Source organism: Choloepus didactylus, chromosome 23 (assembly GCF_015220235.1).
Source record: "Choloepus didactylus isolate mChoDid1 chromosome 23, mChoDid1.pri, whole genome shotgun sequence".
Taxonomy (NCBI): Eukaryota; Metazoa; Chordata; class Mammalia; order Pilosa; family Megalonychidae; genus Choloepus; species Choloepus didactylus.
Window position 1 is genome coordinate 12,473,301 of NC_051329.1, and position 17,958 is coordinate 12,491,258.

A 17,958-nucleotide genomic window follows, 5' to 3' on the forward strand; every position below is an offset into this window, starting at 1 on the left:
GGTACAGTCTCCCATACCTCATCCATCAAGGGGATGGTTTGTCCCTCTCCACTACAGTCATCCTTATCCCCTACAGGCCTCAGCACCTCATTCTCAACTCTGTTTCCTAAGGTGGGGAAGAGCAGGCAGAGATGTTATAAAGAGCCACAGTGAAACAGAGACTTCCTGCCTCTACGGGGAGTAACAGCATCTGGGCGGCTGGACCTGGCTTCCAGCGATCTCTGCCACTCACAGGCTGTGTGCTCTTGGGCAAGGGACTTCCCCTCTGTGTGCCTCAGTTTCCCCATTTGTACAGTGGGAGTGAAAAATAGAATTGACCTCGCAGGTTAACACAGCACCTGTGTAGTAAGTGCTCATAAGCAGCATCTATTACTATTGCTGGTTTTATAATCACCCAGCACCTGCACCCGGCCACCGAAGCCCACTAGCTGTCTCTCTGTCTCGGCTCCCCAACTCTGAGAGGGGGGGACCATCCCCAAGTCCCTAGGCTCAGGCAGGAATCCCTTTCACCGATTCATCAAGGCAAGAGATTAGGATCTGTGGCTCCCTGGGTGGTGACAGTAATGAGCATGAGGGAGAATTAATGGGTCTGAAATGCACACAGCCCAAGACAAGCCCCTCGGCTTCCTGACGGAGCAGCTGAGTCACTCAGGGACAGGCACCTGGGAGACCCCGGTCCTGAGACCCTCAGGCCCGGCCCCGTCAGAGCAGACACTCCCCATTCACAGCAGATGGTCCAGTCTTGGCTTTAGCAGGCACCAAGTTTAATAAACTCAACAGTAAACCACCCCCCCCTTGGCAGTTAGGTTGAATTGGTGATATGTGTGTGTGTGTGTGTGTGTGTGTGTGTGAGAGAGAGAGAGAGAGAGAGAAACAGACCGACCCAGACAGACAGACAACGCAGCCTCCACTCTCCTGCTTCACTGGGTTTTTTATGAATGTTGTGTAATCATAGTCAATGGCTGCTTCTAAAGGCAGCTGCTCCAGTCCCATTCTTTCATTGGGTGGAACCCCGGCTTTTAGCCATTTCCCCGCTGATTCAGGGATTGGCGCACAAACCCCCCAACCTTGGCAGTCCAGGGGTCTTCCTTGGGCTCTGAGGCAGGCACGTGAAACCGACCTGGTGCAGTTTTGCGTTTATCAGCCTTCTCTTCAACATTCATCAAGATGCTGTAGCAAGACTGGTTTGAAAGCTCAAAAGCGGTTGCCTCTATGTTTCTAGGGCCAGTTTGGACTTTCTCTAGTGAGCTTAACAAAGCAAGTGACTGTCCATCCTCTTGGCTTATATCCTTGTTTGTAGAAGGCAGCCAGCTGGGGCTGGGCTCTCCACAAGAGCAAGGTGTGTGCAGCCGTGTTCCTGCCTGATCCTAAGTTTGCATATGTATGTGCTCACGTGTGTGTGGACTTGTGCCTCTGCACTTGTCCCATGGGCCTGTGCATTCTTACATGTGTACATGTGTCTGTCTGTGCATATTTAGAGATGGGCACATGAGCTCTATAAATTCTTAGTCATTGCACCTCCCTCCAAAGCTTTAGAAAGATCGATTTCACAGCCAGGTGATAGCACCCTGGTTAGGTACAGAAAAATGTCAGTACAGGGAGTTATAAAAGTCACAGATTTCCAGGAGAAAAAAATTAGCAGCAACCACTAACTAGTTGGAATGTTCCAGGAATTTTACCAATACTATCTTAGTTTATCTTTGCAACAATCCTAGGAGGCTAGGACTTTGTTTTCCCTAATTTATAGATTGAAACAGTGAGGCTCAGAAATGTTAAGTAACTTTCTTGGGGTCACAGAGCTAGGAAGTGGCAAAACCCAGAAACACACCCAGGCAACCTCATCCAGAAATGACACCCTGACCCCGGCATTAGGACTGCCTCCTATTTTTAAAATTCCAAATCTGTGTGTGTGCACGCATGTGTGTGTGTGCACGCATGTGTACAGGGAGTCCACAGTTCCCTGGGGTTGAGCCTAAGCACACGGAGAAGGTGGCTGGAACCTTGCAGAGTCAAAAGCTTGGCTTGTCTGACATCTGCAGGCAGCCAGGGAGGAATTGCCTAGCCTTGCCCTGGAAGGGAGGGCTGACAGCCGCTCCAGACCCGAGTCAGGTGGAAACACAACTGGGTGGCAGATGGGGCATGAATGTGGTTGTGGGGGGCAGAATAATGCCCCCCCAAGATGTCCGTGTCCTAATCCCTGGCACCTGTGACTATGTGACCTTACATGCCAAAGAGACTTTGCAATATAGTTAAGTGCATGGCCTTGAGGTGGGGAGATGAGGGTTCCTATAAAAAGGAGGCAAGGCAGGGGGTTGAGTCACAGAGAGCCTGGAAGATGCTACGCTGCTGGCTTTGAAGATGAAGGAAGGGGCCATGAGCCAAGGAATGTGGGCAGCCTCTAGGAGCTGGAAAAGGCCAGGAAATGAATTCTCCTCTCTGCCTGGAATTGCTGCATCTGAAACTCTGACTGCTCTGAGCTTCACAAGGGCTCCATTCACGTGTCCATGTGTCCTCTCAAAATGGGGAAAGGCTTGAGTCTCCTTTGCTGAAAACCCTTTCATGCTGTCACTCTTAAACTAAAGACCCTGCATGGTGTGGCCCCACACCCACCCCTCCAGCCTTGTCCCCTCCATTCATCTCACCAGCCACGCCGACTGTCCCTCAAGTTCTTCATCCATGCAGTGCCCTTCCTCTCCCTCTTTGCCAGGTCGACTTCTCTTTATCATTCAGATCTTAGCCCAATGGTCCTTCCCCTGAGAAGCCTTCCTAACTAGTCATGTGTCTCTATTATGAGTTCCCATAGCTACCCAACTTACCCTTCAAGTCTTCTCAGGAATGTAATTATGATTATAATGTCTGAATCCCTCACTAGTTGCTCAGCTTGGTTAGGGCAGAGATCTCATCTGCTTTGTCTGTCATTCAGTCCTCGGTGTCTATGTGATACATAGTAGGTGCTCCATAAATATTTGCCCAATGACAGCCACTTCCCACCACCTTGAGAGGTCATCCCTTGGTGTCCAGAGGAGGAGAGGTGCCCCATTCCGGTGCTTTGGGGAGCTTCCTACGAAATGGGAGGTGCCCACCTGACCTCACCAAGGAACCAGCGGCGCCCCATAAGCATAACCCTGGTGATGGATGTGTTCTGGATGCCAAGTGTGAGGAGTAGTCGTAAAGTTTATCAGGCATGTGAAAACATATCTACAGAGTGACAGCCACTTACTATCCAGCTAATTGGGCACTTAATATGGCAAAGAGGGATGGAGACATTTGACAGGCAAACAAAACCAGGCCTGCCAGCCACAGGGATGGGTGTTCTCTTTGTTGTTCAGGGTCCCTTCGGGCCAAAGCAGAAGGGGAGATCTTGGTATTTCAGCACCAGAATCAGAGAATCCCTGAACGGTGCCCACTGGGGAAGCTAGAGGGTATCTCAACTAACTTTCCCTCGTTTTACAGTCTGGAAAAGGGGACCCAGAGAACAATGGTTTCTCAGGGTCGTAGACCTGGTAAGAGGTAGGAGTCAACCCCATATCTTTCTTTTTTTTTAATTCAATTTTATTGAGATATATTCACATACCATGCAGTCATACAAAGCATACATTCAGTTGTTCACAGTACCATTATATAGTTGTGTGTTCATCACCAAAATTAATTTTTGAACATTTTCATTACCACACACACAAAAATAATAAGAATTAAAATTAAAGTGAAAAAGAACAATTCAAGTAAAAAAGAACACTGGGTGCCTTTTTTTTTTTTTTTTTTTGCCCCCATTTTTCTACTCATCCATCCATACACTGGACAAAGGGGAGTGTGGTCCATATGGCTTTCCCAATCACATTGTCACCCCTCATAAGCTACATTTTTATGCAATCCTCTTCAACATACAAGGGTTCTGGGTTGTGGTTTGATAGTTTCAGGTATTTACTGCTAGCCATTCCAATTCATTAGAACCTAAAAAGAAACCCCACATCTTTTAACTCCTGGCCTCGAGTGTTCTCGATCTTCAAAAATATAACTTCTCTAATATTAAGGTAATACAGGTTAACTGTAGAAGGTTAAGAAAATGTGGAGTCCAGATCATTGGGCTCTTAATGTGGGGACACTGGCAGGAGCATTAGAAGAAGCGAATGAAAGTTACTCTTCATCCCACCACATGACGAAAAATCTCTGTGAACGCTTTAGTGTGTCCCTTCCTGATTTTTTTTGTCCAGTGCACACAATGAAGGTGAGTGTGTTCCAAAACCAAACTCACACTCTAATCTAATAAAAAGAATTCTGCATCCTGGGTTCTTTTTTTTTTTCCCCCACTTAACATAATAAGGAGGGCATTTTTCCATGTGACCTGAGAATTTCCATAAACCTAGTTTGCAGTGACCGTCTTCTTGTGTGTTCCGTTCTTACCCTGATGACTTTCTTTGCCCCACAGCTTCTTTCCTTACTGCAGCATTCCTGAAACTGTGGGCAGGGATTCACCAGCATCAGACTCACACAAGAAGCCACTTTAAAATGCAGGTGCCCAGGCTGCAGAAATGTTCTCTGAATTTTGAACACCCTCCCCAGGTGACTCAGATGCACCATACATTTTGGGAGCGTTCCCCCATGCAGTGGCTCTCAACAGGGTTGCATGTTAAATACTGACATCCAGGCTTAATCCAATTCATAGCTGGGAAGTTAGAGTTGGGGTCCCAGGCACTGATACTTTTTGACACTCCCTGGGTGATTGTGAGATATAGGGAGGGTTGAGAGCAGCCCCAGTAGTGCATAGAGGGCTCTCATGCTGAGACAGGGAAAACACATATTTCTCCTGGTTTGAAGCAGCTGAAATGTTTTCTCACCAGGATAAAGATCCATTTGTAGCTCAGGATCTCCCATGACATAATTTTGACTTCACTTCCTGCAAAGTTTTATTTCCAAGTTTAAAAATCTTTGGCCATTGGATGCTTCTGTCTTGCAGCCCCAGGATTTGGGATTAGAGAGAGGGTGTCCAAACAGGGGGGCTTCTGGGACTCCCCTGCCCATTCCCCACCTCCAAGCAGAGAAGGAAGATCTGTTCATCTCCCCTACACATCCACCTCTCTTAATTGGTCTGGACTGAATTCACAAATAACAAGGGTCCCTGAGCTGAGACATCTAATAATGATCTTAAATCTGCTGTATTTCCATGCCATTTGCTGCCACTCGCGGAAGCCAATGAGACACTCACAGTCCAACGTGCGTTAATGAGGCCTTCTGGCATTTAGGATTGTACGATGGAAGGACCAGGTATCCTGGGAAGTCAGCTGCCAGGTGGGCTTGCAGGTGGTGGGTGCAGCCACAGCTCTTACTTTCAGAGAGTAGGCAGGAAAGCCTTCTAAGTTTCCTTAACAAAGCACAGAGCCCACTGCAGTTTGCTGTTGGGTCATCCACCCATACTCTCTTCCTGGACTGTGTTGGCAAAGCTTGACTTGCGGTGAGAGGTCATGGGGGCTTCCTGGAAAGCAGAGGTGATTTACTGAAGCAGAGAACTAGATGATGGCCCTGCTGAGTCACCCCGGCAAGCCTCTAACCTCTCTGTGCTTCTGGATCCCCAACAGTGGGGAGTCGGATCATGTCTGACTAAGGCAATGGATGGAGGAGAAAATAGGTGAGAACAGGTGTGTACAAGAAAAATGACCTGCAATTACCAGCTCCTGCCTCCGTTATCTCACCCCATTGTCTCATAATATTTTATAATTCTGGTGCATTGAAAGGCATGCTGATGTTTATCTGCTTCAGTGAACTTCAAACTGTTTTTTTTTAAAACCGTGGAACCAACTTTCCTACGGAAATCTAATTCAGCAGCCCAAGCAAACAAAAGTGGCAAATGCCGACATGCTCTGGATAAAATGGGGTATGGCAGCGCCTCAAAATCACTGCCCTGCACTGGCTCTATGAAACCTGAAGTGACCCCAGTTTGGCAACCTCTGCTCTAGCCCACAGATGAAGAAATTGAAGTCCAGAGAGGCATAGGCCAGGGCTAAAATCCAGGTTTTCTGACCCCATGTTGGGGGTTCTTTAGGGAAACAAGGTGATGGGGCAGTTACTGGGTGTCTTGTCTTAACCCAAGGGAAGCAAGAGGCAGATGGGAAAGAACCAGCTGGGGTGACCGTGTGTGTGCCACTTGCCAACGATTGATGGTCCCTTGGGGTGCACAAGGCAGGGGAATTGAGCCGCAGACCCCCATGTTCAGGAAGCCTCTCCACCCTCTGGGCTCTGCTTGGTACAGAGCTGTGTGGTGGCCTGTGATACAGCCAGTAAGAAGAGGGTCTCAGGGCCAGAAGGCCTGGAGCAAAATCCCAGCTTTACCACTTAGTAGTTGTGTGACTCTCAAACTCGAGCATGCGTGGAAACCCCTGGAAGCCTTGTTAAGACCCATATTCCACCCCCAAAGTTTCTAATTCAGTTGGTCCGGGGGGGAAATGAGAATTTGCATCTCTAACAAGTTCCCAAGTGATGCTGATGCTGGTGGTGTGATGACCACACTGCATTAAAAGCAAGACCAACAGGGAGAAGAGGTGACCTTTCAGATGGACCCAGACCATGCAGGGTCATGGAAGCCCGATATCATAGAAGCCAACGACAAGTTTTTAAGTGGATAAATGATCAGATTTATGGTTTAGAGATATCACCATGGCTGTGGTGGGGAGAACAGATTGTAGAAGGACATGAAGAAAAGCGGGGAGACTTATTAAGAGCTTACCACAATAGTCTAGGAGGGAGATGATGGTGGCTTGGTTGAGGTGAAGATGGAGAGACATGGGTGGGTTCCAGAAACATTAGGGAGGTAGACTCAATATGATGTGGCAACCTGATTAGATTATTGAATGTCAGGGGAGGAGGGAGTCAGGGAGGACTCCCAGATTCCCAGCTTGAGCAAATTAGTGGAAGGTAGTGCTGTTTATTGAGCATGAAGAGCAGGTTTGCTGGGGATGGGGATGGAGAGCAGCCAAGGTGAAGAGAAAACTTGTGAAGCCATCCATGTAGACAATCAGATAATCAGATGTGGAGCTCAGAAGGCAGTTTCCTTGGAGGAGATGGCCTGATATAGAAAGGACGAGATAATGTTCATAATGCGAAGTCAATGAAACAGATTGGCTTTGAGGACATGAGGAGAGGGTCTGCAGTGCTCTGAAGAGGTATCAGGATGTTGTGTGCCCGTGCCTTTCTCTGCAGAAAGATTCACAGCATCATCAGCTACGCTAGTTGCTGACTCCTGGAAGGTTAGGAGCCTCCAGGTGGCATAGTGGGACAGATGCGCTGTGGTTCCTGTCCTACGATGTCCCCATTACCTGTCTCTGCTTCCAGGCGCCTGGTGGACCGCCTGGAGAACATGAGGAAGAATGTGGCTGGGGACGGGGTGAACCGCTGCATGCTGTGTGGAGAACAGCTGGGGATGCTGGGCTCCACCTGTGTGGTGTGCGAAGACTGTAAGAAGGTACCATCACCCTCCACCCCCTCCTGCTCTTTCAGTACCTGCAGAGGGGCCAGGGCCGGGGCCCAAGCCTGGGGGAGCCCTGGGGCTTGGGAGTGGAGCTTGGATCCTGGGGGTAGTTACCAGAACTTAATCTTTCTGGGATGCTCCCATGCTCAGCTGTTCTGATGCTCCATCCTCCCCTGGAAGTCACTGTGCTCCCTCTGTCACCCGAGAGCTGAGCTCCACCTGGGATGACCTTAGGAGCCTAAAGTTTGACATGAGCTATGGTTAAGCCTGCAAGTATCCTGCTTGTGGCTTAGTAAGTTATTTGCCAGCCTAAAGAGCATGCAGGGCACGTGTATATGTGGAAGGTTTACCCAGTATTCTCTTACTCTGGGTTTTAGTGCAAGTGACTTAGAAAGCCCCTCTGCAGCCAACTTGGAATTATGGGGCTTCAAGAACACCTGTTCTTTAAGGGGAGTCTCTCTGTGTTCTCTCTGCCCTCCCCCCAGCCTTTCAACTGTCTGTGCCTGACAATTCCAGGGCAAGGATACGACTGTCCTTGGGTATGTCTGATTCCCAGGAAAGTAGTTCAGGGGAGCAACCCAACTGGAGACATCTTTCATGTCACTTGGCATCTCCTGTTTGGTGTTCCATTGAACAGTTAGAATTAAATATTGAGGAAAGTTCATCCATTCTGAAAATGTGTCTCCAGAAGTCCCCCAGATGGTGAGAATGTCATGACCTATTAGGTTTCCCTATTTTTGCTGACAGTCATGAAACTCACCTGAAAATATCATGTTCTGTCACAACAGGTGTGGCGTTTACTCAGATAACTTCCTTCTTGGGCAGTTGAACTTCTAATTATACTCTAGGTGGCCTCAGACCCATCTTGGAAAGAAAGAATAATTTAATGAACAAAATGAAGTTCCAGCCTTTCCTCTTAAAAAGTCCTCCCCATATCAATGATATCCCCTGTGTGGATGCTGAAAACTCAGACCACAGAGGCACCTTGGAGAATTCCTTCACCCAATGCTTGGGAACGACTCAAGTTCTTGTTATTGGATATGAAGACTCAAATTGTAACTTTATTCTAACTGGCCTTGCTCATGGAGGGAATTTGAGGAAAGGAGGGGTGTTCTAGCTCTTTACATTCAGCGGGAGAGAACAGGGCTCCATTGCCACCCCTCCCAACCCTTCCTCCCTTCCTGTCGGCTCAGAACCTGGCGTCCCTGAATGTGCACCTGGCTATGTTTTGTCCCTAGAATGTCTGCACCAAATGTGGGGTAGAGACCTCCAAAAACTGCCCACCTCCCGTGTGGCTCTGCAAAATCTGCATCGAGCAGAGAGAGGTGAGTGGTCCTTCCCTTCTTTTCCCAGCTCCCCGTTTCTCCCTGGAGCCAAGGAAATCAGGTAGCAGTTGTGGGCTGGAGGAGCTGAGCAGGTCTTGAGTCATAAGCAGTTGGTATGAAAGGAACCAGATCCACTGTGAACACTGGTGGGATGGCCCCGGGGAGTTTTGAATGAATTTCTTTTCTCTTCTTCCCCTTCTGGGACCTTTCTCTTCCATTTCTCCATCCCTTCTTCCCTCTTTGTTCCTCACCCTTAGGAACCAGTTCTTCTCTCTTCCCCGTTTCTAACCTCCTGGGTCTTCTTCTCCCACCGTCTTTTCTTTCTTTTACCCTCTATTCCACTTCTTGTCTCCAGTTTTTTTTTTGCCTCATTCTACTTGAGCTCTTCTTTCCTCTCATCCTTACCTCCTTTTCTTCCCTCTTCCTCATTTTCTCATTGCCTCTCACCCTTCACACTTCTTTCTCTGCACTGGCTCTTTACTTTGCTTGTTTCTCCCAGGGAATCCTTCTTTTCCCCAGCCCTGAATGTGGCCTTTTATTACTCATGTCATCCCAATTAAGTCCCTTCTCCGTCTCTCGGTTTCCTCACCACTCACCCTTGCTGCAGAGTCCTGCCTTTGAGAATGTCCCATGACCATGACCCCTCAGTATCAGCCACAAACCTGCAGAAAACAGATGGCAAAGCCCAACAGAGTAACCAAGGAGAGGTCAATACATACAGGTGCTGCCTACACAGGACTGGGCAGTCCAGGAAAGTCAGCAAGGGACAGTAAAGCACCCCAGGGGAGCCATTACCACTCCTAGGAGCAAAGGCTGGAGAAGGAAGCAGTTTCCAGACTGGAAGGTGGGTGTGCCCCAGCAGGAGCCATGACCTTTGGCAGAGGAATGCCATCACTGTCAGCCTGGCAGTGGGGGCCCACAGGGATACGTACCCCAACCTCACACTCCTCCTTTCCTCTAATCTTCCACTGGTGAGCTCCTTGACCACAGCCACCTGGGAGACAGAAGTCAAGAGAGTCTGGTTACTGCAGTCCATACTGGCCAGCCTTCCAGTTAGGGTACAGAGCAGGGGCGAGAAGGATGGAGAACTGATCTGAAGGTCCAATAGAAGATTTTCAGCACATCCTCCTAGGTGGAACACAAACCCACAGGCAGGGAAGGAGGCCAGAGGCCTTAGGGAGGTCGTGGGTGGGTAACCCTCTTTAGAACAGCCCGTGCAGAGTATCACATTTGAGAGACGGAAGACATGGTGTCCAGCCCTTGTCCTTGTACTCTCTGGCTGTGTAACCTTGTAACCTTGGGCCCCTCCTTTACCTTTCTGGCATCCAACTTTCCCCATCATGAAAATGGGCACACTCAGACCCTCGTTATTGAGCCTTCAGAGCTGCTGTGTAGATGAAGGCTGTGTACTGATAAGAAACTGCGATGGCTCTTATGTCGGTATGCTAAGAGCAAGGAGTAAAGTTAACAGTTGGCACTCGTGAAGGCAGGAGCAGCAGTGCTGGGCTGCCACATCTTTGTCCCCTACTTCTCGCCCAGGTGTGGAAGCGTTCCGGAGCATGGTTCTTCAAGGGCTTCCCCAAACAGGTCCTCCCACAGCCCATGCCTATAAAGAAGACCACGCCCCAGCCACCTATCAGCAAGCCTGCTACCCCTGAGCAGCCCATCCCTGAGCCCAAGCACACTGCCCGGCCTCCAGCTCGAGGTAGGACAAAACAGCTCAACCTTTCAGGACGAAGGACAGCTCCTGGCCAACTGGTCTACCTGGAGATTGTCCTGTCATCATGTCTGTATTTCTACTCAGTCGGTGGACAGTCAGCCTATGTCCCCTTCACAGCTCACCATACATCCTTCCCAGGAGGGTATCACAAGGAACTCTCCAGCAATGCCAGGCTGCCTGGTAGAGTAGTTAGAGGTACAACAGAAGTAGGAATTAAAGTTAGGAACTGGGAGAGACACCACCACCACCAAAATACACATTGGAGCCAGGATGGATTTGAGAGTTGCTGAGAAAGTCCTCCCACCCCCTGATATTTCCTCTATCAACCATCAGCAAATCTGAAATTAGACTAATTAAAAGGGAAAGATGAATAGAAAGGAAATTAGCACTAATATTGATATTACCACTATTACTCAAGTATATGATTATTAAAATGATAAAATGGGAGTGTCAATATGTTTTTTGAATAAAGCAACCACAGTTAAAAACGACGATGACTACATTTTACTTGAATGAGACCACTAGGACTGATCAGATAAATTCCTTTCAATAATTTCAGTTAACACTGAGAAATGAAATCTGGTCTGAAAGACATTTCTGAAGTAGAGTGCAGACAGTGCTTCAGAAAGAAAGATTATAGGTGAAGGTCTCAAAAATCGAAGCACCAAACTGTATCTCCTATAAGATAACTTTTTGAGGTATCCAGCACAGTGCCTGGCAACCAAAAGGAAATCAGCAGATATTTTCTTCCTAACCAGGCATGAGAAAGTTCTACTCCTTGCAGAAAATAGCCAAAATGTCAACATACACCGAGCCCCCAAGGAGTCCCCAGTTCCCACTACTTGAGCATCCTTCTTCCTGATCAAGCATTACCTGCTGTGGGCTGAAAAGACTGTCATATAGCGTAACTGTTGAGAGCTTGGATTTCTGAGGGCCAGAATTCTGAGTTTGAATTCCACCTCTGTCACTTATTAGCTGTGTGAGCTTGGACAAGTGACCTAACCTCTTTGAGACTCTGTTTCCTCATTTATAAGATTAGTAATTCATTGGGTTATTTAGAGGATTAAACGTGACACTAGATGTAATATGCTTTGCAGAGTAGGGCTCTTAGTAAATATTGGCTAATATTATATAATGTTAATCACCTAAACACAGACTCATATACATACATAAGTGGTATACGTTAACTTATCAGATAAACTCTAGAAAAAAAAATAACTGTGAAAATGTGGTTGATATAATACTCATTCCCCCCATTAGAAAGAAGCAACAACGTCACTTGCACAGTGGCACCTAAACAAAATATTGATAATAATATCCAGTGCTGGTGCATGTGTGGGAAACTGGGTCCTCTATATACTGTTGGTAGGACTATAAGTCCCCTCTAGTCTCTTGGAATGTAACATCGCTGAGTTTATTAAAATTTGCAGTACATAGACCATTTGACCCAGCAGTTTCTATATGGGAGTATATCTGACAGCAATAAAAGTACCGATGTAAAAATATATGTATATTTATTGCATCAGTGTTTGTAGTAGCAAAAAAATCAATGGAAAAATCTAAATGTTCATTAATATGAGAATTGTTGGCTTTATTATGGTATATCCACCCCATGGTATATTAAGCATCTTTTAAAATGGGATGATATAAATGTATATTGTAGATTTAGAATTATGTCCATGATGTCCTCCTTCAATATTCTTTTAACAAACATTTACTAAACACCTAACTAGTTCCAAGCCCTATTCTATGCCCTAGGGATACACTGGTGAACAGACAAAATCCCTGCCCTTACACCTCTAGTGGAGGAAACAGATGCTCAAAAAACAACAAATACAAACTTAATATAATGTCAGGTAGCAATAAGATTGGGGGAGCAAACTAAAGCAGGAAAAGGAGATAGTTCTTGATCAGAGGCTCCATTTTATGTAGAATGGCCAGAGAAGGCTTGTATGAGGCGTTTGAAGAAACACCTGACATGGCTAAAGACACCGAAGTAGAGAGAGCCGGTAGAACATTTGGGAATCTTGTATGCAAAGCACCTGAGGTAGGCGCAAGCTTAGTGAGTCCTGGAGACAATCTAATTAAGTGAACAAAGCACATTCTAGAATAATATGTACCCAATGAATCCATTTTATTCTTTTATCAGCTTATATATCCTCATATGTGTTTTTAATATGCAAAGGAAATAATATGAGATTGTAAACCTGAGCTACATCAGAGGAGGTTAGGAGGGAGGATCTTTAATTTTTTAACACATGTTCTTGGGAGTGGCGGATGGGCCCCTTAGTGTGCTCCTTGAGTAATGGCTCCCCGGACACCAGGAAACCAGCACTCCCCATCATTTCTCTTTCTCTCTGGGTGACACTGAAGACAGGAGGGGTCCAGGTCAGAAGACAGGTGGGTTCTGCTGTTCTGTCTCATTCTTTGGAATGGAAGTCGTTCTCCGAATTCCTGCCTTGCCTTTCTCCATTTAACGTGTGTTTTTCCTTCCAGGCCCTGACCTGGCCTCTGCTCCTGGGCGAGGAAGCTATGGGCCTCCCACACGCAGGGCCTCCGAGGCACGAATGAGCTCATCTAGCCGGGAGTCGGAGAGCTGGGACCACAGCCAGGGTGGGGCCGCCAGTGACTCCAGCCGGAGCCCAGCAGGTGAGAGGGCTGGGCAAATCCAGACAGGCTTCCTGGAGGAGGCGAATCCTAGCGAGTGAGGAGGGTGGTGTTTTTACTCATTTATTCATTCAGTACTTATTGAGCACCTACTATGTGTCATGTTCCGTTCTAGTGGCTGGTCCTAGTCTGTGGTAGAGGAAGGACAGTATTCAGAGGCAATTCTGACTCCACGCATCCCTAATTTTGATTATTTCCTTTTCTTACCCTAATACCACATGCAAGAAAAGCATGTGAAGTTCTTGCCCTCCATCCCCCAAAAACTACCTGGGGGGCGGGGATGCCCGTGGCTTTGAGCAAAGCAAGGAGACTTCACTCTCACAGGTCTATCTAAGTTCTTTCTTCCCCTGAAAGTGGCCTCTACTGTCCTTGAAGCGTGGTCAGTTTGGTCAGGAGATCCCTCACGGGGGCTGTCATCAGATGCCCAGAACTTCTGGCCTCCCCTGTGGTGGATTTATTTGGCAAGTGTCCACTGATGGGAGTCCTTGATTCCTGAATTTTGGATGAAATGTCCACTAGATTGGAGAGATCCATACCCATAACTCCTCATGTGAGACCTTGGAGCAGGTTTATTTCTTTTGTAGCAAGGGGATGAGTTTTGGTCTAAGTCACAGGGGCTGAATATTTAGGTACCATGTTGACCTCTGGCCTTCTACCTCTGAACTGGTTTAGCACCTCGATCACTATTCCTCTTGAAGAGTGAGTCTGAGTGCATATCCTGTGCTTAATCTATTTCCCAGACCCCTATTTCACCATGGCTCACACAGACAGAGACAGGTCCATCTGCAACATCATAGAATATTTATTGAGTGCTTACTCTGTGCCAGACACTGTCCCAAGCTCTCCACATACCACTGTATCATTTAATCCTTGCCACAACCCTATCATCCAGGTACGAGACTTTTATTATCCCAATTTTAGAGAAAATGGTCTGAGGATCAGAGAGGTGAAGCCATTTGCCCTAGGTCACAGCTCATAATTTGTTAAAACAGAAATTAAACTCATTTCTATCCAACACTAAAGCCTGTGTTCTTAACCTCTATATTATTTTGCCTCCTAAGGAAAGAGACAGTCACATGACATTCCTCAGCCATATTTGGAACTGCTGTCCTCTAGGAGTCTGAACAAATGCTGCCCTCATCCTTGAAGCTTCTAGTATCCACCTGCTGCACCTCGGGCAGAGATACTTGCTCCCTCCTCTGAGTCCCCACACAGAGTCTAATGTAGCATTTATCACCATCTAAAACATATTAAAGCCAAAATCTCTCCCTCTGGTTTGATATTAGTGACACGATTTTTTCCATTAATTCATTGTATCTCCAAATATTTTTTTGAGCATCCGCCGTAATTGTAGCTCATTTTCCAGCCAGCAGTAAGATTCTGGTTGAGTGTGGGCTCTTGAGTGTTGACAGATTTGAATCAGTAGTTAAAACAACAATAGGTGCTCCACGGAGCACCTACTCTGCTTCAGGCCTGTGATTGAGCCTTTGCATGCATTTCCTCATTTAATGCCATCAATAACTCTTTGGGGGTAGGTAATATTATAACCATCCTAATAATAGATGAGGCCCAGAGAGGCTCAAAGAAACAACTTTGCCAAAGTGACGTGGAAGTAGAAGCAAGGCTAGTGTTGAAACCCAGGAGGTCCCTGTACAGAGCCCCTGCTCCTAGCTGCTCCCTGTAACTCCCACTTGAGGGGCTGAGAGCAGCTCAGTGTAACAAATTCCCAGTACAGCTCTCTTGTCCCAGGATGTAATCCTGGAACCTGAGGATCCACCCTCAACCACACGGTGGAAATCCCTTCAGAGCTTCTCTGGGAAGAGGCTTGATCACCCTCTCTGCTCATGCTCTTTGTAATGGGAACCCACCACCTCAGGAACCTGCCCATTTTATTGTTGGTGGGCTCCAGCTGTCATTCACACATTGCTCATTCAGCAAGTAGATATTAAACCCCCACTACCTGCCGAGCCTAGAAGTAAGTACTGGAGCTAAAGTGATCGACAGCTGTGGTTCCTCCCCTTGGGAGCTCAAGGTCCAGTGGGAGAAACAGCTGAGTAACCTGGGCGTTACAATGCAGCAATGATGCCACCATACAGAGCCGATGACGGCAAGGAGAACAACCACAACAACTCAAGTTGAGAGTGCTTACTGCACACCAGGCACTAGCCTAAATATTTTATATGCATTGCCATTGCCACATGAAACCCTCAAAAGAACCCTGAAGGAGTCTGGGAACCCAGAAGAGCACCTAACCCGGGCTCAAGAGTTCCAGAGAGGCTTCATAGAGGAGATGACTTCTAAAGGAGAACTTAGAAAACAACAAGCCAAATGACAGGAGATGCAGCTTGAGGGGGGTGAAAGTGCTCCAGTCAGAGGGCATAGCATGTGCAAAGGCCCAGGGAGAGAACACAGCAAGGTCAGAAGGCTAAAAGTAGTCAGCATGGTCATGGCATTGAGCACTGCTGGGGCGAGCGGTGAGAGAGGAACCACCCTTCCCCCACCCTGCCGCAGAGTTGTGCAGTACACAACCTGTACAACTGTACCTCACAGCCCTGCCTGGAATATTGGCAGGGGTCCAGGTTGTGCAAGACTTCCTGTGCCAAGCAAAAGGGCTTGAACTGGGGGAAAAAAAAAATCACCTTTTATTGGAGCCAAAATGGCCTCCCCAATATGCCCAGTTGGTAGTTCTGCTTCTGCCCCAGGCTAATTCCCTGAGACTTTTTCTTCCATCCCCAATGTGCCATGGTGGTCTTTGACTTGGGGATGAGAATAAAATCGTCAAGGCTCCTTCTCCACTGTGAGATTATCCTGCTCCCTCCACACCCAGTTGAACTGTCAGTAGCTGATAGTATTAATTTACCCACCCAACATTCGTTGATCGCCTACTGTCCTGATAACGGCAAATGTCTGTACAGCACATACTCTATGTCAGACACCAGGGTGAGCCCTTTCATCTTCTCAATGAGGCTGGGTGACAAGTGCTGTCATTATTCCCGTTTTACAAATGAGAGGTGTCCACTCTCATCTTTTCTTTTCAGCATTGTACTGGAAGTCCTAGCCATTGTTATAAGGCAACTATGTATATATAAGGCATAAAGATTGGAAAAGAAGAAGGAAAACTGTCTCTAGTTGCAGGTCACGTGACTATTTTTGTAGAAAATCTATAAGGTCACAGAATACAAGATTAAAATATAGGAAGCAGTTGTAATTTTATATATGAAAAGCAAACAATCAGAAAATGAAGTTAAATGTTTAAAGGCCCATTTACATTACAGGTGAGGAAACTAAAACACAAGGAAGTTAGGCCATTTGCCCAAGGTTCTAGAGGCCATAGAGGGAATGGAGAGAAGCAGACGTAGCCCCTGCCTTCTAGGATCTCAGAGCCTTTGATGGGAGGAAAATCTATAACCCCAGGTAGCCCCAGCACTAGGCAACGTGAAAGGAACTCATAATAGTATCAAGTGCTGTGGGAACTTAGACAGCAAGGAAATCAAACACAGTTCGAGAAGGAAACGATATCCAAGAAGGCTTCCTGGAAGAGGTGACATTTAACCTGAGCCTTAAGAACTGACTGGAGTTCGATAAGCAGAGATAAAGGGAGAGCATCTCAGATGGGAGGAATGGCATGAGCAGATGTGTAAAGGGCAGAAGAGCATGGAGTGTGTGTTAGACAATCCGGCTGGAAAATGAATGAGCAGCGGAAGAGGATGCAGGTACATATATCTGGGGCGCTTATTAAAAGGGCCAGTCCCTCAAACCCATTCCAGACCTACTAAATCAGAATTACCAAAGTTTGGACCACAGACTTTACATTTTTAAAACAAATAGAATCTGATGGTAGGGACCTAGGTATTTGGGGACTACTTTTGGTAAGGGCATGGGATGCTGTGGCCATTTGGGATGTCTAGCTGGAGCTTGCAGAAGCTAGAAACCTCCAGGATAGCCTCTCACCTCTATTTGGGATCTCTCAGCCACTGTGACCTCAGCTTGTTACCTTTCTTTTTTCCCCTTTTGGTCAAGTAGGCACTTTCAGTCCCTCGCTGCCAGGGCCAGGCTCATTCCTGGGAGTTATGTCCCATGTCGCCAGGGAGATTCATTCCCCTGGGAGTCATGTCCCTCATTGTGTGTGGGGGGGGGGGGGCAGGTAATGAATTTATTTGCCAAGTTGGGCTTACAGAGATAAAGGCCGTATCTGAGCCACAAAAGAGATTCCCTGGAGGTGCCTCTTAGGCATACTTATAGGAGGGCTCAGCCTCCATTTACAACCCTGAGTTTTACAAGAGCAAGCCTCAAGTCAAGGGCTTGATTTATTAAGTAGTGGGTTCCTAATTTCACTTAATATATATTCTATCCCAAGCTAAATGGTCAGTTTCTTATATTATCTTCACTTAGTTGTAGAATCCCCATCACTCTAAACTTTAAAAAATTGTCATAACATAATACAGCCCAGAGTTCTTAACAGCTGCTAATTATTTATTCCTAGTATTAGTGTAAGACTTTGCATTTTTAAAACTCCTCAGATGACCAATGAATGCTGAAGTTTGAAAACAATTGCTTGAGAGCTTAAAAACCAGGTAAATGAGTTTGGACTTTATACTGAGGGTACTAGGGAGCCATAGATAGATTTTGAACAGAGGAAAGGCCACCTTCTTACATTTTTATATCACCCACATCTAGCACAGGTGTGGTCACGTGCTGGGTACTCAAATTCCACCTGGTGACACAAAATTGGTCAAAGGGACATGTCTGTGTCCCTCTCCCCCACACCTGGGCCACCTCAGGAAGGG

General features: G+C 46.9%; 1 protein-coding gene across 2 annotated transcripts in view; it reads left to right on the forward strand.

The window, feature by feature from the left end:
* The window catches only part of RPH3A (rabphilin 3A), a 105,988-nt gene that overhangs the window by 60,353 nt on the left and 27,677 nt on the right, over positions 1 to 17,958 (forward strand). For both annotated transcript variants that reach the window (XM_037816807.1, XM_037816808.1), the window contains 4 exons: positions 7,324 to 7,453; positions 8,698 to 8,784; positions 10,324 to 10,489; positions 13,001 to 13,153. In XM_037816807.1, the coding sequence (XP_037672735.1) occupies positions 7,324 to 7,453; positions 8,698 to 8,784; positions 10,324 to 10,489; positions 13,001 to 13,153 (536 nt within the window). The remainder of the gene's footprint in view (positions 1 to 7,323; positions 7,454 to 8,697; positions 8,785 to 10,323; positions 10,490 to 13,000; positions 13,154 to 17,958) is intronic.